This window comes from Lagopus leucura, unplaced genomic scaffold (genome assembly GCF_019238085.1).
Source record: "Lagopus leucura isolate 7727_CA_CO unplaced genomic scaffold, USGS_WTPT01 Super-Scaffold_73, whole genome shotgun sequence".
Taxonomy (NCBI): domain Eukaryota; kingdom Metazoa; phylum Chordata; class Aves; order Galliformes; family Phasianidae; genus Lagopus; species Lagopus leucura.
In genome coordinates, this window is record NW_024962252.1 from 40,321,456 (window position 1) to 40,341,458 (window position 20,003).

At 38.8% G+C, this 20,003-nt stretch overlaps 1 protein-coding gene across 1 annotated transcript; it reads right to left on the bottom strand.

The window, feature by feature from the left end:
- Positions 1–3,682: 3,682 nt before the first annotated feature.
- GPRC6A (G protein-coupled receptor class C group 6 member A) lies at positions 3,683–14,767 on the bottom strand. Its single transcript, XM_042893894.1, has 6 exons — positions 14,574–14,767; positions 12,562–12,865; positions 10,383–11,210; positions 7,351–7,563; positions 5,816–5,939; positions 3,683–4,803 (listed from the first exon to the last, which is right to left on the bottom strand). Exons 1-6 carry the CDS (start codon positions 14,765–14,767, stop codon positions 3,683–3,685), a joined length of 2,784 nt encoding a protein of 927 aa, XP_042749828.1.
- Positions 14,768–20,003: the final 5,236 nt, after the last annotated feature.

Genomic DNA, 20,003 nt, shown 5'->3' on the forward strand with positions numbered 1-20,003 from the left:
CCAAAATATCCTTTGGGGAAAACAAATAACAACAACAAACAAACATTAAAAGGAAGTCTGGAAAGCGGTACGGAATATGTATTTAGCAAGCAGCCTGTGGCAGTGCTGTGCAAGATAGTCTCAGCTGGAGCACTCCCAGTGCGTGGATCAGCAGGTGGTGTTACATCTCCCAGTCATGACAGGCAAGGTCAGGTTGGTTATCCAGAAAAGATTCTTCACCAGAGGGTGGTCAGGACACTGGCACAGGCTCCCCAGGGCAGTGGTCACAGCCCTAAGATGCCCACAGTTTAAGAAGCATTTGGACAGCACTCTCATACATATGGACTGATTTTTGGGTGGTCCTGTGTGGAGCCAGGAGCTGGATTTTATGATCCTTATGAGTCCCTTCCAACTCAAGGCATTTTGTGATTCTATGATTCTGTGATCCAGTCAATGCCAGAACCCCAGAATTTATTGTTTTCTGTTATCACAATGAATGCCATAAATTCTCCAAAGGTGTGCTAGCAGAACGGATGGGGCCCTGTTCATCAGGGCTGCATTGTGAGGTGGCAGCATGCAGGTCTGTGCTCAGTGGGAGAGTGTGAGGCAGAATTCGTGAATCATTTGTAGACAGAACTTTATTCCCTGTTCTCAGCAGCACAGCCTGAGTTAGGCAGCTCTTTCTGACAGCAAATTGTCAAGAAAATGAAAACCAACTTCCCACATTCTATACTGGAATAAAATTTCCTGCAAATGGGACTTCTTTAAACAAACCAAGTTTATCTTAGACCTGTGCAAAAGCCAGGCACTGGCTTTCTCGTGTCCCTTAACAGTTGTAGGGAGAAAGAACATGCACCTCTGCACGTGCACAGAACAGCTCTGCCCTTTTACATGATGTCTCTGGGGAGATGAAAAAGCACCAAAAGAAGTGACCAAGAGCTTCAGTGTCCATTATTCAGCATTATTGCAATGAATGACATACAACCCCAAAGAGCGAATAGTGCAGCTTCACACTCTAACAAGTATCATTTCTGTTTTCTTGACTTCCCTGAACATCAATGTTTGGGGGGCATGTGTCCTCTCTGACACTTTCAGAGATAAAAAAAAACCTTGAAGATGGACACACACACACACTAGCAATGTGGCAATTTGTGGTGGGATCTTTCCAAAGGAAGAAGGCAGAGCATGCCCTGGTCTGGAAAGAAGAATCATCCCCTTTGTCCCTACACTCACATCTACTCAGATGTTTAAGGAAATTGGAATCTTTTTGTCTATTTCATTTTGTTTTACTTAATTTTATGAGCATTTTCTGCCAAAAACCTATTGCATCACCTCTCCCGGGTCTGGCTGATTATGCTCTGCACAGAAGTTGTGAGCTGCTGGAGAGACAGAGAGCTCATGGAAGTCATGGACAAAGGGGGCTTGATGGCTCTGGAGAAGTGGACCAGAGGTGTGCATGCAGTTGAGAGGTTCCTAGGAGGATGGGATGTATTCGCTTTTTCTTGCTCTTCCCCTGAATTTCTGCCTTATGCGATCCCTTTCATTACGGATAGGCGCTGCGGGACGCTCATACTGCTGCCACCGCCCTCTGGAGGCACTTCCCTCCCTGTCCCGTAGGGGGGACCGCCTGACCGCACTCGGCGCCCCGGCTTCTGGCGGGTGGGAGCAGCGAAAGGGGGTTCTGCTACTGCTTCTCGCGGCCAAACCAGCCTGCAGATGAGGAAATGAAGCAAGCCAATTCAGTTTTTAACAAGGACATGACTTTAATCACCCCAGTGTTCAATAAATGATATGCTCACTGCTTTTGAAAACAGTAAATACATGTACAAACTATTAGCCAAATTAGCTTTTTGGAACTCATCATGTGATGAAAGCTTTGTGTTCTTCTTTTTGCTACATTGGCAGCCAAACTGTAGGAGCAGCCAAACCTCACTGCACGTAGGTTTGTTGTTCCGAACAGTACTCACAACCACTGAAGCACAAACAGCAGTTATTGTACAAATGTACGTGCATAAACCTGCAGCATTTTCCAGTCGGCTGCAGAAAGTACATAATTGCTCAAATCTATATATAAATTACACCCTTGCCATTCATACTACTTAAAAACTGTCTTCCCAGATTTGCATAACTTATGTAAGTCTGCATCATAGTGATTTCAGAAATTGTGTCCGTTGCTGAAATTTTATCTGTAGACATTTTAAACAAATCTGAGTAGGAAAATCATGCAGATGTCGGTTGCGGCATATAAATAGAAATGCTGAAAAATAGATCTATTGCATATAACAATAACACAACATGCAACAACAAGTCTGCCAAGCTATATTTTGGCCGGCAACAATATACCATCATTCCACATCTAAACAGAAGCATGGATCAAACTGAAGAGGTAAGCATCTTTTTGCAGTTAATGTTGCAAAGCGGGGTTTCTCTGGTCCATGCCAGGGGCCTCATGAACACATAGAAATGTTCTTCAAAAGCCTTCTGCTGCTCAGTGTCTGAAGATGTTCTCCTCCATCCCAGCTGTGAGACAGCTCCACAGGAAAGCTGTGCCCTGCCCAGCACAAGACTTGGCCATCCTTGACTAGGAGATGCAGTGTGGCTGTCCCAGCTGACAGTCCTCCCTCCTGGAGAGTGCCTCTTGCACAGAAGATGCTGTGTAGCCATATTCATGGAGTTGCAGAGCAGAGACTTCCAGAGCAGCTCATTCTGGTGTGATTTTAATGCACTGGAGTGGTGTAATGCCATGTTCTTGTAAAAGTTAGACTTTCTGAACGAGTGTCAATTAAGCTAAAATTCACAGGGTGCATTCATGCTGATTCTGATTATTACATTATTTATGCTAATGAAGGGAATCAATTTATGCTTGTAAGCCTTGATGTTGCATATTGTGGAAGGAAGGAAATTTCGTTCCTTCAAAAAAGAGGATATCTGGGGACAAGTGTAATGGGTCATCTCTCCACATGAGTTAGAGAAAGTGTGTGAGGCAGGCAAATCAGTGTATTTCTGAGTACAGAAAAAAAGTAAGTGAGCCTACAAACAACTGCAGCAGTCCGGGTAAATCCTTCTATTTTTACACAGCCCTTTCTTCAATTCATTGTCTCTATAGTAAATACAAGGAACTTTAGATGTTGCTGCAGCACCCATATGGAATAAGGCACACAATTTTGGGCACGGAATTTAAAACCAACAAAGGATTCACTCAATCTGGCTGAAAAAGTTGCTTTTGGATGTTCAGGAGAATAGAAAGCCTATCTTAAAAGTGGAGACAATAGGACTGGGCTTGTTTATCCTGGCAAACAAAGAGTAGGAGGGGGCTCTGTTTGACCTGTGAAACAGATCCAGGTGAGAAGAAGAGCTCCTTAAGAAATTGGGTAGAAAAGACATTAGAAAAACTGTGTGAGTCCATGCATTCCTGCCTGCTTGTCTGTGAGAAGTAAGGCCTTGCTGACACTTGTGTTTGGCTGAGAGCATTGAGGTCCTGGCTCTGGTGGTTTGTATGAATGGGTTGGGGATGGGGAGGGAGACAGGGGAGAGATGCTGGAGGTCCCCACAATAGCTGGGGTTCCAAGGAAAGCCTTTCAAACCTAGCAATGAATAACCATCAGAGTATGGTTTGCACGGTGTGCTTTCCTTGGGTGTACCAAAAAGAGAGAGATCTGAAGGAGAATGGCTTTTCTTCTTCTAGTACTTCAGCAATGCCCAGTCATATGCTGGACAGCCTTTTCCTGGACAGAGTCCTTGCTGCACTTTTAGAAGCAACTTTCTCTTTTACTGGTGCCTGCCCAGGCACTTGAATATGGCAGTTTCCATTCACAGAGCTTTTCTCAGCATTACATGAGTCTGACGCAGTGATTCGGGAGCTGGAAGACTTCGAGTCCAAGGAAATCTGGCTGACAGCAATGCTGCCCACACTCTTGGAAGAGTACGTGTAAATCATCTTGAGGAAGGCAGACTTTGTATTTGTTTCTTGCTTGTAAATTATGATATAGCACTTAGGAAAGAAAGTGCAACAGAGAATCCCATAATTGGATATTAATATAACAATGATCTCCACCGCTGGTAGGTATTTGCCAAACGTAGTTACATAGACAGGGATAAATACAATCCATGCTATAAAGTAAATTAGCATGCCAAATGTTATGAACTTAGCTTCGTTGTAGTTCTCTGGTAACTTCCTGCCTTTAAAGGCACATATGAAGCAGATGAAGGCTAGAGCAGCTATGTAACCCAGCATAATCCCAAAAGCCACAACAGAGCCCTCGTTGCACTCCAGAATGATGGCTCTCGGAATAGAGAAATTTTGCTTTACAAAAGGCGTCCTAAATATTAGCCAAAAGGTGCAAATGATAACCTGAATCCCAGTGCAGATGAATACAATGGTTATAGGTTTATAGGCACATTTCAAGAAATTCTGCAGCTTGGGATCGAAACTAAAGGCTAGTAAAATTTTTAGTGATTTTATTAAAATACATGAAATGCAGAGTGCAAAACTTATGCCGAAGAGGGCTTGGCGAGTTCTACATTTGAACTCTGTGGGTTCACCTATGAAGAACACAGTGCTTAAAAAAATGAAGAAGTGGCTGAGGAGGATAATATAGCAGACAGTTAAACCTCCAGATGCCTTTACAACTGGTGTGCTCAAGTTTTTAGTGAATATTGCACTGATGGAAAAAATGAGCACAACCCCGAAGGCGGAGAGGAGGAGCAGGAAAATAGCAAACCAGTCTGACCAGTCGAGGAAGTGGATTGTTTTTCTGTAGCATGTAGTGCTGTTCACGGGTGCCCAGTAGGTTTTGTTGTGGCACCGGTAGCAATAATCCATATCTGAAAACAGAAAAAATGAAGGTAACTCAGGAACCCAAAGTAAATAAACTACCAAGTGAATGGTAAAGCCTTGTGATACAAGAAGGTGAGAAGGGATATGGGGCAAAAAGTGAGGCGTGGGCCAGGTATGCAGCTACCTGGAGTACCCCTTGCCATGGACACACCACAGGGATAGAGCTTGGCAAACCTTTACTGGCAGCACGATGGTGGCCTGAATTTGAACAAATTGCCCTACAGAGAGTGGAACTGCAGCTTGTTCATTTACCTAGTTCAACAAGAAAAAAATCTTTCTTTGTTCAGAAATCTTTTGAAATGCAACAGCAAGAACGCACAGTGATGTAGATTCCACTTTCAAAGGTTACTTTTCCTGTGAAATTCCTGTTATCTGCTATGGAGAAATGTCACAGCTTTTTAATAATAAAAGAGATCGCATGCAATTTCTTTGTTTTCTAACTATCAAGACTTTAGAAGTACATTGTACCCCAATTTTCTTAATTCTATCTCTCTTCTCCGTATTTAATTTCTTCCTTTTATAAACCTTACTCAAACTGAAAATGAACTAGAATAAGCATCAGATTTGATAGTAATACTACTACACTCTCATATAAAACATCATAGTTCTCCTACTTAAGATAAAAAGTATGCCAGCAAGCAAATAAATAGCCCTTGTACTTGCATTGGACTTTCTGTGTTGCAGAAAGACACAGAAGCAAGGCTCTATTGTCATGAGATGTGTCTCACTGAAACATCAGCCATACTTTTCATCCAAACACAGATAACAATATTCAGCTACAAAGTCTAATTTTTTAAAGTTTCATATTCTAAAAAGCATGGAAACCTCATCTTATATGCTGCATACTGTTCTTCTCTTTTTTTATCTGTAAAGCTGAGCATTAACAAATGTTTTAACCTCATTCCAAAGTTTACCCCCGGTTGCTAAGGTGCATTATTCATGAACAAAACAATTGTATTGACCTCTAAATAAACCTTTATTTGGATCACAATTCTTTACCTGTTCGATTGCTGTAATGGTTTTCTGGGCAATAAACGCACTCGTAACAGCATGTGTGTGGACTTTCTGTAACCTTTTTCATCTGTCCTGGTCTGCAGTGCTGGGAGCATGTTGATGGAACCTTCTGCAGTGTGCAGAGAACAAATTGGAAAAAAAAAAAAAGAAAAAGTTCAGGCATTACTGATTACTACGAACTGTTAAAATAAGCCTTCAATTCTACTATGATTTGAACTCTTCTAATATCTAACATATTTTAAGGCAATCTGAAAATGATATTAAAGAATGTGAAGAGGACTCTGTATTTCTTACATTTTCTCCATGCACTCAAGAAGGGACAGGATGGGGCCCTATTTACATGACCATTTTATTTTTTGGCCCTAAATCAGTGCGACTGTATGTAGCTTTAAAATCCACATCCAAGTGTCTCATTCAGCTTTGAAACTGGAAGTTAGACCACTGGGATCCAGATCCAAAGAAAGAACAGAAGCATTTGGGAGGGGTTTCAGATGGACCACACCACAAATGCAGTCCTGACATCCTGCTCAACAGCTCTGAGTGCAGAGCAGATTCTCTGGCTCTATGGGACGTGTTTCTCCCATGCCACCCACACAGCAGCTCACCCCTGGGTCATCAGGCACTACTCAAGGTGTGTGTGGTCGGGGCCCTCTCTCAAGAGCTGGATTCAGGGCCTTCTTCCAAGATAAGCTTTGTAAATGGAGGGACAGTCCTGAGGGATGCTGCTGTTTCTTCTCCCTGCAGGTTAGGGCTTACAAGTTGCCATTCTGAGCAGCACCGTGAAGATGGACAAGAAAAGAGATCTTCTGTCCTTAGCATCTTCTTTCAACTAAGGCTACACAGAAACTACATTCATCCCACCTTGTAAACAGCATTTCTTCTGGTGTGCTAGCACAGAGCCACACTGAGGCAGAGCTGCAGAAATCCCCAAAGCCTTCACCATGCACAGGTGACATTATCCAGCTGGAACTGACTGGGGTCAACCACTCCTTCTCTCTGCACTGGTGCTGGGGTTCCAGATGGTGCCACCTATCTCATACTCACGTGTTTGTACTGACCCAACTCTAACAGGAGTAAATAATCAACAAGGCTTATTTTTCCCCAACTGTAAAACAGTAGATATGCATCCATTTGTGAAAAATAAATGGTTGCCTTGTGGCAAGGCAGGAGACATATATAAGTAGTCATTTTCTGTTCTAAAACTCAATTTCGCATTCTGGAATAGTATCCTTTGGACACATTTGATTTACACATTATAGGAAACCTCTTAGGGGAATTATGGAGAAATAATTTCAAATCACTGAGACTGCTTACAGGCTCATGTGCATCTCAGAATGCATAAAGGTAGTTGAATCTTACCTAGAGAGGATGCATCATTCTGAAATGAGAATATCACAGAATCACAGAGAATATGACAGCAAATGAGTGATTTTTTACACACACTTCAGTTGCAAACACCAGAGGAAGAAGGACACATATGAAATAAATTTCAGATGTTTGGTCAACAAAATAAAAGTTACCTTTAAATCCAGAAATTCTTTTTTTTTCTCCTCATCCTCAAAGATGAAGTAACCGTTTTCTGGGTCATATTCTGCCATAGTGGTGATTTCCATGTGGCCATCAACTTCTTTCCAAAGAAGTACATCATAACCAGAGCTCATATCGCCTTTGGAGTCAAACTTGATTTCTTTATCATCATCAATGATTGTAACTTTTTTAAGTTCTTCAAGGAGCTGAACATAAATATAGGAAACAGTGGCATACATCAGTGTCATTTCAGTGTGATACACTGAATAGTTTAACACTAGTATGGTAATATCAAATTTAAAAAAGAGATGTTGCTTTCTACAAGTGGTATCATCTTAAAAGCGAGCTGTATAACTGTTAATCCTACATCCTACACAGATTTACATTATTTTGAGAATCCTTGTTGACCTTAAAAATCTATATAGCACAGATAATCATTTTTCAACTTTATGCAATGTATGCAGATACCTGTGTATTAGTACTTACATTTCCAGCCTTGGAAATTTCGGGACAGAAAATGCTTTACTTGCAGGAAAAAGAAAGGCCTTTTAGAACTTTCCTTACTGTAAAGAATGGCTGTGATTGACGCTCCTGTTGTTACCATACTGTCAACAAAGTGGATCTGGGCAATATCTCCTTCCAGTGTAACCTCCCCCAGTGCTGGAAATACCTCATTTAACATTTTCAGCCGAGGCTCTGATATTGTGTATTGCAAGGTGAGGTTCTGAGTTATGGTATGAATATTAAATGCCATTTTACTCAGATAAATTGATATATGGCACAATGGCAATAGATTACAAGGTTATATTTGATGCCTCATAGGAAATTTTATGGCAAGCACATTTCTATAAGACAACTATCTAGCTTAATATTTCAACCCATTCAGTTCAGTAGGGTGAAATTTCTTGCTCCCACATGAAAAAAAAAAAAAAACATTTAAAAGGTTCGTTGTGAATCTAGAAAAGGACAGGTTGAAGCATACAGAACACAATCCCAATTCATGAGGAGACTGCAAGCAGATTTTCATTAGCTACCGTGGCTGCAAACTGAAGCAAAGGTTTTATTACTTTGCAAGCCTAACAACTTTTGGCAATAGGAGTTAATTAACAACAAAAAACAAACCGAGGATTCAGTGAATGGATGAATTTGAATCTCCCTTGAAAAGCACTCTTACATGGATTCCTGTGTGACAGTTATAGCATTTAAAAAATATGCTATTACTTAAAAGGTTCTGGTATAGATATATGTGTAAAAAAATCTGGCATTTGTAAGTTTTTTTCATATACAACATCACTTCTTCACAATTTATATATTCTCACTGCCTGTCTGCAAATACATGGTGAAAGAGAACATGCATCTAAGTGACATTTCATTTGATTTGGACATTGCACAGTCTTGTGGGACTGAACAGGGAATTTTTGGTTCAGTGTTCTCAGGTTAGTTGTTTAAACTTCCTCTTCTTTACTCTTCCAATTTCTCTAAAATACAAAATACAAATAACAATAACAAAAACTTTTGGAAGACATCTTCAGCTTCAAACAGAAGGATCTAGCAATTAGTAAACATCATTATTTAATTTATATTTATTTTTGCAAATATATAATAGAAATGACTTTGATATTTTTCTGTATGTTGAGGAGAGTGATATGGATTTGTTGTATCCTTGTCTTTAAATATACCCATTTCTGGAGGGGCTAAAGTTAATTTAGAAGAAATGTGTAATGGAAACAGCACTGGGAGTTTCTCCAAGAGTTCTTAGCTTCTAAACAGGACACTAAATTTGGGTGGTTTGGGATTTAATTCAGCAGTGATGTAAACGCAGCCCCATAAAGTTGCATATCCCATAGAACTATCCTGAATTTGTCCCATCTGTTTTTACAAATTCATGTAAGAATTTGTTCCTGTGGCTGCTGTTTTTTTCAAATTCCCTATCTTGGTTTGACCTGCCCTGACCCAGGATGAGAGGTCAGAGCAAGTCAGAGAGCTTCAGTGGGTGTTTGACTTTTAAATGAACTTTTGTTTAATCCTCTGAGTAAAAGTGTGTAAAAGTGAATACTCCTGAGCAGGTTCTCAGGTAAAAGGTCAGGTCAGGTTTACTTGTCTGATTTTTCCTGTTCTTTTCCCACCTTGTAAAGTCTGATAACAAGTACCTCACTCATCTTCAAGATTGTGTCACATTTTTCCACCAGTCATTTCCCTGTAACTCATGATCAGACACAAGAATGGTCTGCTACATTTTCATTTCCAAGAAAAATTACATTATAGAGGAATTTACCTGAGCTCAGACAAAATGGAGAAAGCAGTTAGAGATAGAGGGGGCATTTGAAACTCTGTGGGGAGCTGTTCTCTTCTGTAACATCTCTACCTCTCTAGAGCACACTGCTGAGTATTAAAGCGGTCTGCAGAAACAGGACTAGTATTTAGTGGCAGAACACCTATGTCAACCAGATTGATTGCACATTTATGTTCTATCCTGTTCAAGTAGCTAGTAAGATGTTCCAGGAAGCAGCTTAGAGACTGGAGTCTTCATCCAAGCTGATGCCTTCTTTGAAGATGATGGGGGAAGTGCTAGGTATCCATATGCATGGGTATCCAACATTTTGGCTTGCCTAGGCCATACTAAGTGAAGAGAACTATCCTGGGCTGCACATACATAGTTTGCTCTGAAAGTAATTCCTCCTACTTATTTCCATGGATCAGCCAGTTATCTCAGTATATAAACTGCAGTAGTACATCTCAATCTACAGCAGAATAGAGCCATGGCTTAGCATCAGCAGTTTTTGCTCCTGTGTGGGCCAAAGCAAGGGAAGAAAGCTAGATTCCAGTTCTCATAACTAATTAGCAACTGCTGCTCTGGGAGATGAGCTGTGGTTTCACTTGTCCCATGCAGTTTTAAGGAAAGGCAGAAACAGGAATAAGAACTCATTTAGTAAAAGAACTAAACATGTAAATCCAGGAATGCAGGAGAAAAATTGAGATGGAAGTTATATAGAGAGAACAGGACCTCAAAGAATAAACACCGTACCTCCCAGGGGGCAAAAGCAGAGGGGTCCTTGCAGTTTCTGTCTTTGCATTGCCCTTTTATGGCATGGGCAATGGCATACACTGCAAGTATAGTACTATGGATAAATCCTGGTTCAATGTTGGCACTCAAAAAATCGTCTCTCCAGATCTGATGTTTGTTCTCAACAATTTGCATCAGGTCGTACTGGGATTGGCTTGAAATACACATTTGAAAATCGTAGTTGTCCAGGTGTGCACAGACTGACAAAAGCATAATATACTCAAGTAAAAACTTGTTGTTTTCAGTGGGCCTTTCATGAATATTTCTCAGAAATTCTTGGAATGTGGATACATCCTTGTTTTTAAATCCAAATCCCACAACAGTTCCCAGCTTTCTGATGTTGGGCATTGTACTGATTTTCACTGCAGTTGACCAGTTATCACTTGCAATCCAAATCTTTTTTACATTTCTCTCAATTGCCTTCTTAAATAGTTTGAGCACGTGGAATTGTCTCATAAAGACTACAATGACATTTACTCTGGTTTCCTTGACAATCTTCTCGATTGCACAATCAACTTTTGTATGAAAGGTGTTATCAGAGAGATAGGCAGGCAGCATTTCTTTGAAAGCTATGCAAACACTGTTTGCCATGGCCTGGACCCCAAAGCTCTCCAGAGCAAAGCGCCCGTTGTCATCATCGGTGGCTATTACTCCAATCCAGTTCCACCCAGATTCACAGATCAGGTGGGCCATTGCTCTTGTCTGATGGAAATCACTGGGGATAGTCCTCAAGAAAGAAGGAAAACGGATTTTGTCACTGAGGATTTCAGCTGATGATGCAGGACTGACCTAGGAAGAGACAACTGTTCAGTTATGGAAGTGGTCTCCTCCAAAGGATTCTGAGAGCCCCAAAATTTCCACTATTGCTTTTCCATCCCTGCTGTGACTGGGGGCAAACACAGGGCAGTCAAGCAGGGCAGGATTCCTAATCGTGCTGTTGGAACATGGGCCTGTGCTCAGCACCCTTTCCCTCATTTTCATCTTTGTGCACCTAATTGCTTTACTAAAAGCAGAGATTAAAACATTGTAAATGGATCTGAAAGTTATGTTGGATTTTTATTTAACCTGTACAATACTTAACACACTAGTATGTAGTGTTAACAACAAATGTAGTTGGAGCTGTTATTAAAATTTCTAGTATGCCTACATTTTGCAATTTTTTTTTTTTTTTTTTTTTACATTATGTTAGCATAGTCAACCCACTTATTTATTTTCTCTCAAAAATTTAATTACTGTGCTTTAAAGGGGTCATAAGGTCTGTTAGAAAATCCTATCGGAGGAAAAAAAAAGCATATCTAATATTAAAGAACAATATAATATTTTTTCTTATGTAGAAATTTTAGCCTTTCTATTGTGAATAGCAAGAAAAAACATAACTGAAAAAGATGTAATTTAAATGTATTTACTTTTTAACCTTTGTCTAATTTGTTGTTTTTCCTACTGTAATATTTATCTTGCTTGACAGTTCTTAACAAATCTAAGCTTCCCAAAATGAGAGCCCCCTATCTGGAGAAGATATCAAATCTTAATGTCAGCAGATTGCAGATACTATAGATGAGAAAAATCTACTAGGTCACCTTTTCCATCTCTATGTCACAAAGTAAATTTGTTTTATAATTTGCCTTTTGAGTAATTTTAAGTGTGGCTTTTAATTTATATATCAAATATAGCTCCTATTGTGGAGCTGGAGGCCGTAGTTATTTCCTCCCAATGAAAGGGAAAAGATTCAATTAAAAGTTACATTTAGCTCATATTTTAATTTTTTTTTTGCATGTTTATGCTACTTTGCTGAAAGGTAATATATGTCAAATAACCAAAATCAGTGTGCAGCACAAGATGATTTCGGTTTTGACCAAAACTTTTTTTTCTTGTAACAGTGAAAGTAATAATGGAAGCACCAGCCTAAGTGCAAGCATGGGACTGTAAGAACTAGAAATAGTACTGGAGTAGCTGGAAATAGAGAAGGATGTTTGGGGAAGGAGTAGTCATATTCCTTCTCCTCTATAGCTGCTTGAAGAGCAGCAGGACCAAAACTGTTTTTTTGGAACAACTGTGACTTGCAGTCCTTCCAATCAGATCCACATCTAGCCATGGTAAATTTGATCCTCTGTCTCAAATGAAATAATTCCCTCAAACCTACCTGTGGGATTAGTTGCAAAGCCAATAGCCTTGAAACTGCCATTGACACCTCAGAGTAGCTGGCTCCGGTGACTGCCTTAATTCTTGGTACATAGTCTGAATAGTTACACTTGAACTCTACAATATCCTTAGAAGTATTGGATTTGGACAGGAACCTCAGAGCAGATGCCATGGCTTTTGTAACTTCTGCACAGGTATCATAGATTTCATAGCCCAGAGTAACTCCAGATAATAATGTTGAATTGTTGATCATTTCAATAGCATGTATCATTGCAAGAGTCTGAAGAAAAATTTGAATTTCAAAGCTGTCAGAAAACACAGAAGTTTCATTTTAGAAAAAAGATATTTCTGGAATAAGACTGAAGCAAATTCTGTTCACATCCTTTAGCTTTGCCAGCTACTGAAAGGAAATTCTTGGTGTGATTTGCTCGTGTTTTATAGAATCAGATTTATAGAGTATCTCAAGTTGGAAGAGACCCACAAGCATCATTAAATCCATCTCCCAGCTCCACGGAGGACCACTCAAATTTCAAATCCTATGTCTGGGAGTGCTGTCCAAACACTTCTTGAACTCTAACATCTTGGGGCTCTAACCACTGCCCTGGGGAGCCTGTTCCAGTGCCTGACCACCCTCTGGTGAAGAACCTTTCAATAACACCCAACCTGACCCTCCATTGATTCAGATTCATGCTGTTAAAAAAAAAAAAAGAAAATTGTATTATTTTCTTTCTCACTTAAATGGTAGAATAATCATAATTAACATAATACTTCAGTAATATCTGAATAAAAATACTTTTCTGAAAAACAGGCACTCAAGTTACAATTATTGTGATACATTAAAATTTGCAAGGGAAATCTTCAGAAAGTGTCTGTTAGAGTCAGTTCTAATTTGCCCCATTCAGCCCAGCAATTTTTGCTTTTTTTTTGTTTGTTTGTTTCAATATATTTGTTTTCACCAAAAGAATGAAACAAAATAAAGGACTAGAAGAAAATACTTCAGAAATTAATGTCTTCCTGTGGTTGCACAAATGCTCCTAACATCCTCTCTAAACCTAACAAAGTTAATACAGCTTTTCTCCTTATCTTCTATGGATATGATAGTTTCTTATTCAGAACATACAGGCTGCCTGCAATGCAACCAACTCTCCTCTTAAGCAAGGGTCTCTAAAGTTTACATACCTTGCAAGCCAAAGTAAATTTCAAATGGAGTGGATACAATATATGGCTGAAGAAAAATAATAAAATACGGACAAAACAACCAACTTTGACATCATTTTGAAATAAACCCATACGGATTCCCTACATTAAAATAAAACTTATGGAATTGTACCTATATTAAAATGAAAGAAAATGCATGTATGGATTTATATTATATCACATTCCTGAATTTACAAAAAGTAGGATATGGAGTCAACAAAATAAATATTTTGATGTGCAGTATAAACGTGAATGCGTACATGACATGGTGTCTGTTCTGTATATCCCATCACATAGTGCCACAGTTGTACAAAATACAGTATCTACACTGATTATAACAATTGCAACGTAGTCAGTAGTACAATAGACTACCAGCGTGGGTGTGAGAGGCATACTTCTATATGTGTTTAGACAAAATTGGGCAGACTGTCTGTGTTCAAAGCATTTAGGTGCAACTTCACTACAAATAATGAACTGCAAGGCAGAGTCCTTCAGTCACAGAGCAACAAAACAGTATTAACATGGCAATTAAATAGTTCCTCAACACAAACTTCTAGGGCTATTTGATTCTGTATGAAGATTGAAATAGGATCAAATAACCATTTCCTTCCTTGGTCAGCCATAGCATTTTCTATGAAAACTCTGTGATTCCTTGTCATTCTTTGTTATATTATAAGCAATTTATGTGATGTCCAAAGTCTTCTAAAAAACTGAGAAATGCAAGAGAAACAGATTTTGTTGATCACAACACTGTTTGATTTGCCTGATTTCAGTGATCTCTTAGTTGTTATAAGTGAAATTTGCCGTGTTACTCACCCAGCACAGTTCTGAATTACTGGCTTGATAGGATGCTCTTCTGGATGCAGCATTTCACTGTGAACTGCAAACAAACCTCCTATAATAATGTCTCCTGGAGAACTGGCGCCCACAAAGTCATCTGTATTCTGGCAAGCAGAAGCAACATCAGAGCTGATCACAAATGGAATCAGCACTAAGCTAAATAATGCCATGCTTCTGCTTCACCTGCTCACTCCCAGCTTTAAGTCCATTATGCCAGCTGCAGTGCCAGCAAGTGTTCCTATGTCATCTATAAACAGCAGTAAGGGAAAAAAGGCTGAGCTCCAAAGTTAGTCACACCTCATAAGTTGCTCGTATTTGCTTCACTGACTCAGGTTACCTTATTAGAACTTATTAGAACTCCAAAGCTATGTTGTCACATAAAATGTGAGAGTGCAGGGGAGCGAGAGGGAAGGAAAAAGAAATATGAATATAAAAGGAAGTGCTGGACATAAATCTGTTCAGTTGTATTCAAAAATTATTATTCTTAATCTGAAACAATTGGCAAATATTTTTGTATAAGTTTGGGCTTGTCTTGGTACTTTCCAGCTGATTGCTGGGTGAAGAGATATCATGTAATATGGTAGTGATGTTACTTTAAGAGTCTGATCCAAAGAGTACAGAAAAAAAGGCCCTGTTGCTACAGTGGTCTTTATAGAAGACAGAGAAAAACAAAAGAAAGCAACAAACAAAAATAAACGATCAACAAGATCAAAAAGTCTGGATTATTATATTTTGCCTTTTTTTTTTCCACTTACTCTTTATAGATAGAGCATCCATTTGCAACAGAGATATTAACCACAAATGCAAAAGCTAATCATCCATTAAATCACCATTCAGCAGCTTCTTTTTTATAATACAGAACCTTGTCTTTCTTTCTCTGTGGTAATCTCACTGGTAGTTCACGGTATACAGTAAACAGCTGTCTACATTTTCTTTAATGTATCTAATGAAATGCATTTACGGGCAGGTTAGGATACCAGTTTATTCTGCTTTGTGCTGACTTGTAAAAATTTAATTTATTCTGAAGGTATTCCCCTTGATTTATAGCAGCATAAACATAGTTAGAACCTGACCCTGAGTTATCCACCTGCAAATATACACGTACCTACTTCTTTCCACCCAAGTAATGCTCCCTCAAGCCTAATTACAACTACCCAGGTGTTTGATTTTCCATGACTTTGCACATACCTTCTAAACCTTCTGACAAATGATACCTTATGCTGTTAAAGTTTGGGATTGGAGGTAGTCATTTTGTTGAGGAAGTCACAAGAAATCTTCAGCCATGTGCCTCTAGTATAAAATATACTACTTAAGGAGTTAACACTAAGTACTATTTTAAGCATATAATGAAAATAAAATGTCAATAAATCAAAGTTTGAAATGTATTAGTATTTTTTATTAGAAGCACGAAATAAACTTTCCTCTGGCCAATACTTTAAAAGCTATGAATTTATGTAGAAGAGGATTTTACCTAGAAAAAAAAACCTTACTTGTTTTCTCTGGAAAGTGGAAGTTGACAAAATAAACATCACATATAATTGGTTCCCAATTTCTTGTTATTTATAAAAACACCTTTATATGAAGCGTGCTTTACATTCAACTACATTGAGTTTGGGTCATAGTGTATTGCAGTGTATTTTCACAGGGAGGGGTCTTTTATTGTTATTGCTTGTTTTTAAGACCTACATCTCATAAGTATTGCTAGTGGTGAGGAGTACTTTAATGTTTTACTGAAATAAGTCATCCTACTCTGGTATTGAAGAATCAATCATAAGTGCTTGTAAACACTCTTTTTCACTGACAGTTAAGAACCAATAGAAGTAAGTGTATAATACAAAATGTTGTTTGTAATTTAATGACATTATTGTAGCATCATTGGACTTTCACAGTCTTCTCAGTTGTCTGCATAGGAGAATTTCTTGGGAGAAAGCACGGGAGGAGGTGATACCTCAATGTCAGTCATAAGACTTCAATCAGTCATTAGATTCAGGGGAATAACTGAAGTATCGTCATGTCTAAGAAGCAGCGAAGCAGCCTTTAATAAACTGTGAAAAGGCAGAAAGCATGACTTACCAAACCCAAAGATAAGATGAGAGACACAGGTGACTTATAAGAGACTTCAGAGGATCTGGTGGGAGACAGAGATACTCTGTTAGTGTCACTGTATGTCCCAGAGTGACCTGCTACTGTGCCGAGATGTTTTTTTTACACTTGGTCTTCAGCTTCCTTTTGAGAAGGACCAGAACAATTGAGTTTTGGAAAATGCCCTTGCCAAATTCAGCATTAATCATGCAGAGGACTTCTTGTAAATTCACAGCTAGTAAGTTTCTGGCAGCAGTGCCATATATATTCAAAGTCTCCACAATCGAATATGTGCAAGAGAAGCCAGAGATATCTGTGTGGATACAGCAGTGGATACGTGCAAATGGACCACCTGCTTCTCCCATCTTTGCAGCCTCTAAAGCTGGACAGGTTATAAGGAAGTTTTGCAACTGCCAGTAGTTTGGTCAAGAAGACAGAGTTGTGAGACTGTTGTGTTCAACCCTAAGATACTACATTACTCAGTTTCTGTGAAGGAAGTTTAAATAGAAGGAAGCAGATATTGCATTACTTCACTTTAATTACCTTTTAAAAATATTCTACTATCCGGGAATAGTCTTAGCTTAATATAAAATGTTAAAATTAAAGAATATAAAGAAAAATAGCAATTTTTTATATTTGTGTCCAATTAAAAATCATCATTAAACATTCAAAAAAAAAAAAAAAATTAAAACAAAAAACCAACAGTGAAATAGAACCTGGATGAAAGCCAAACAACACTGATTTCTGAGAAACAAACCAACTCAATTTTCAGGTTCACCAGGTTTGTCCTCTAGAGTGTGTCAGCTGAGCTGCACAGTGGAGAGGACGAGTCCTTTTTTTCTCCATCAGGTCACAGCATTCTGATGTGCCCATAGATTCTCTCCAAAAGTTGAATGTCCCCTGATGCAAATGGCCCCACTGGATTACTTCTGGTAAACAGCCTAAGAAAAGGCTGTGACAGTGCCCTGAGCCTCCTGCCCTAGCTGTCAAGGCAGTACTGGGAAGTCCCTCGGTAATTCCTTCTTCAAAAAGGTCAATAGTCACCTTTGTGTATGCATCTCTGCTGTTTATGCTACAACAGGCCTATAAGAAATCGAAGTAGCTTTGGTTCAGCAAAGTTGTGTATACATGGGAGGGAATTACAGTTCATTTCTACAATTTCTGAGTTCAGAGCAGATGTTTGTTTCTTTTATTTTCTCTCTCTGATACTTGAACATACTTAGATTAACATTCAAGTCAAATATAATTTTGAAATGAAAAAAATCAAGTGAATTTTACCCTTCTGATACTAAGGAAAAGCATGTTAGTCACTCCAAATTTGAATTTACCTGTAAATGAAATTATTTATATTGTTGGTTTTGGAGTTTATTGCTGTTGTTTCAAAACAATCTAGAAAGACTGTTTCTATCCCACCCAGCCATGATGGTAATCAGCTGTGTAGGACAGAGGCAGAATAATTTCTCATAAATACGTTATGGCAGCCATTATCCAGTTGATCAAAGTGCTATTTCCAGAACTATTTACCACTTTTCGTTACCATTTGCTGTTTTTGTTTTTTGCCTTTTTTCCATCTTCTCTTTATAGGAAAACAAGTGAAAATGTCATTCACCTATTGACAATGCAAACATCTGGGCCCAACCTGTAGTACAAGAGCCATCCAGAGGGAAAGTAAATCTCTAGCCTAGATATTTGGACTGTTTCCTAAGAGGCTAGGGCCCTAGCCTTTCTGCCAGCAAGTACTTGCAGTTGCAGTGAGACCTTCGCTACATGAAGGAGGTGTCTGAGGTCTCTTCACTCCCAGTGCCCCATGCTCATTACTATGACACTGAGGATTTGTTTGAGAAAGGTCTGCTATCCTGACAGTTAATAACTGTACTAAGAGTGTCAATACGTTCAGGAATTTCCATACTTGTGAGGCCCACTGTATGTGGTGTGTTCTTGAAATTCCTATCTGCAAGAAAATCAGGCAAGGGATCATCTCACATGAAAACATCAAAGACCAGTAGGGGTGAAGCTGATGCTTAACCTCTTAGCATTATTAATACTGAACAACTCTTGAAATAGAAAATTAAGCTTATAGGGATTTTGAGTTTAAAAATTTAAGTGGTTCTGTACTTTAGACATCCCCAAAGGAACTGGACATAGCTGACCTTAGTGTTGGACATAGAGGTTTCAAAGAACATCTAGTTTCCTAAATCCGAGTAGTTGTTTTGATGACCTTGTACTTTTTTTCACTAAATCACTTTTGCGAATAATACTTTGTGTTTGTTTTGTTGTTTTCTGTTTTCATTTTTTTTTAACTCTTACAGTTTCTTTAAAAATATGTGCATTTTTCTTCAGTTATTATGGAGCTGAAATAGATTTGGCAACAGTAAGAAATCATTAGAAGAAGAGGACTGAAAAAATACTTTTTGGGAGCACACATTGAAAATCAGGTATATCCTACTTCTAAGAGAATGGCTTCGATTCTAAGAGAAGCTGGAGAAATATTCTTTGACTCAGTCTTCAGTTATTCAGTGCAAATGTCAGTATGTGACAGAATGATGATTCATTTCCTTCCCTTCCTCAGCATAGTTTAGGAAGAACTGTTCTGGAAAGCACAGATTTAAATAAAAGGAAAAATAGAGACCATGCCTTCAAAATATGTTGACTCCCAAGATCTATTTTGGTACATTGGAGAAATGGCAGTTTTTCACTTGCTTTGATTTCATAATAGTCCCCTTCTTGTCACTACCTTGAAAACACATACATGAACAAGTAACAATGCGTTTACTGTCTCCCTGAATAGTCAGTTATTATCTACAACAAAAGATAGTTAGGGTTGGACTAATGATTTCCAGAGGTCACTTCCAATCTCAATTATTCTGTGATTCTGTGATAATTTTTCTGCCAGCAGTGCTTTCAGGGAAGGGTTGGTGTCCATTGGTGACTAATTGTAGAAGATTCGAGTGGGTTTTAGGCTTGTCTTAGCCATTTATTTACAGTATATTTATTACTGACTACTGTAGACAGTCCTGACGTCAGCTGGCTGCTCTCGGGGGACCCTATTTTTGGGAAACTGAATCTCCTTCAGTTTATATAGGAGATCAAAGTTTTGAACTGAGCTGTAAGGAGCTCTGCATGTAAAGGCCAAGATTCTTAAAGGTAAATAGCTTCCATATCTTAGTTAAGGAGTTTCATGCTTAAATACATTTCAAACTGATTCTAAAATTTTTGATTCCAGGATCCAAATAAACTCTCAACTTATTTTGCCAGTATTTTGAGCACTGATTCAAGGTTGTCATCATCACCCTAATTTTGGACTTTCAGAAATTATTTTGTCTT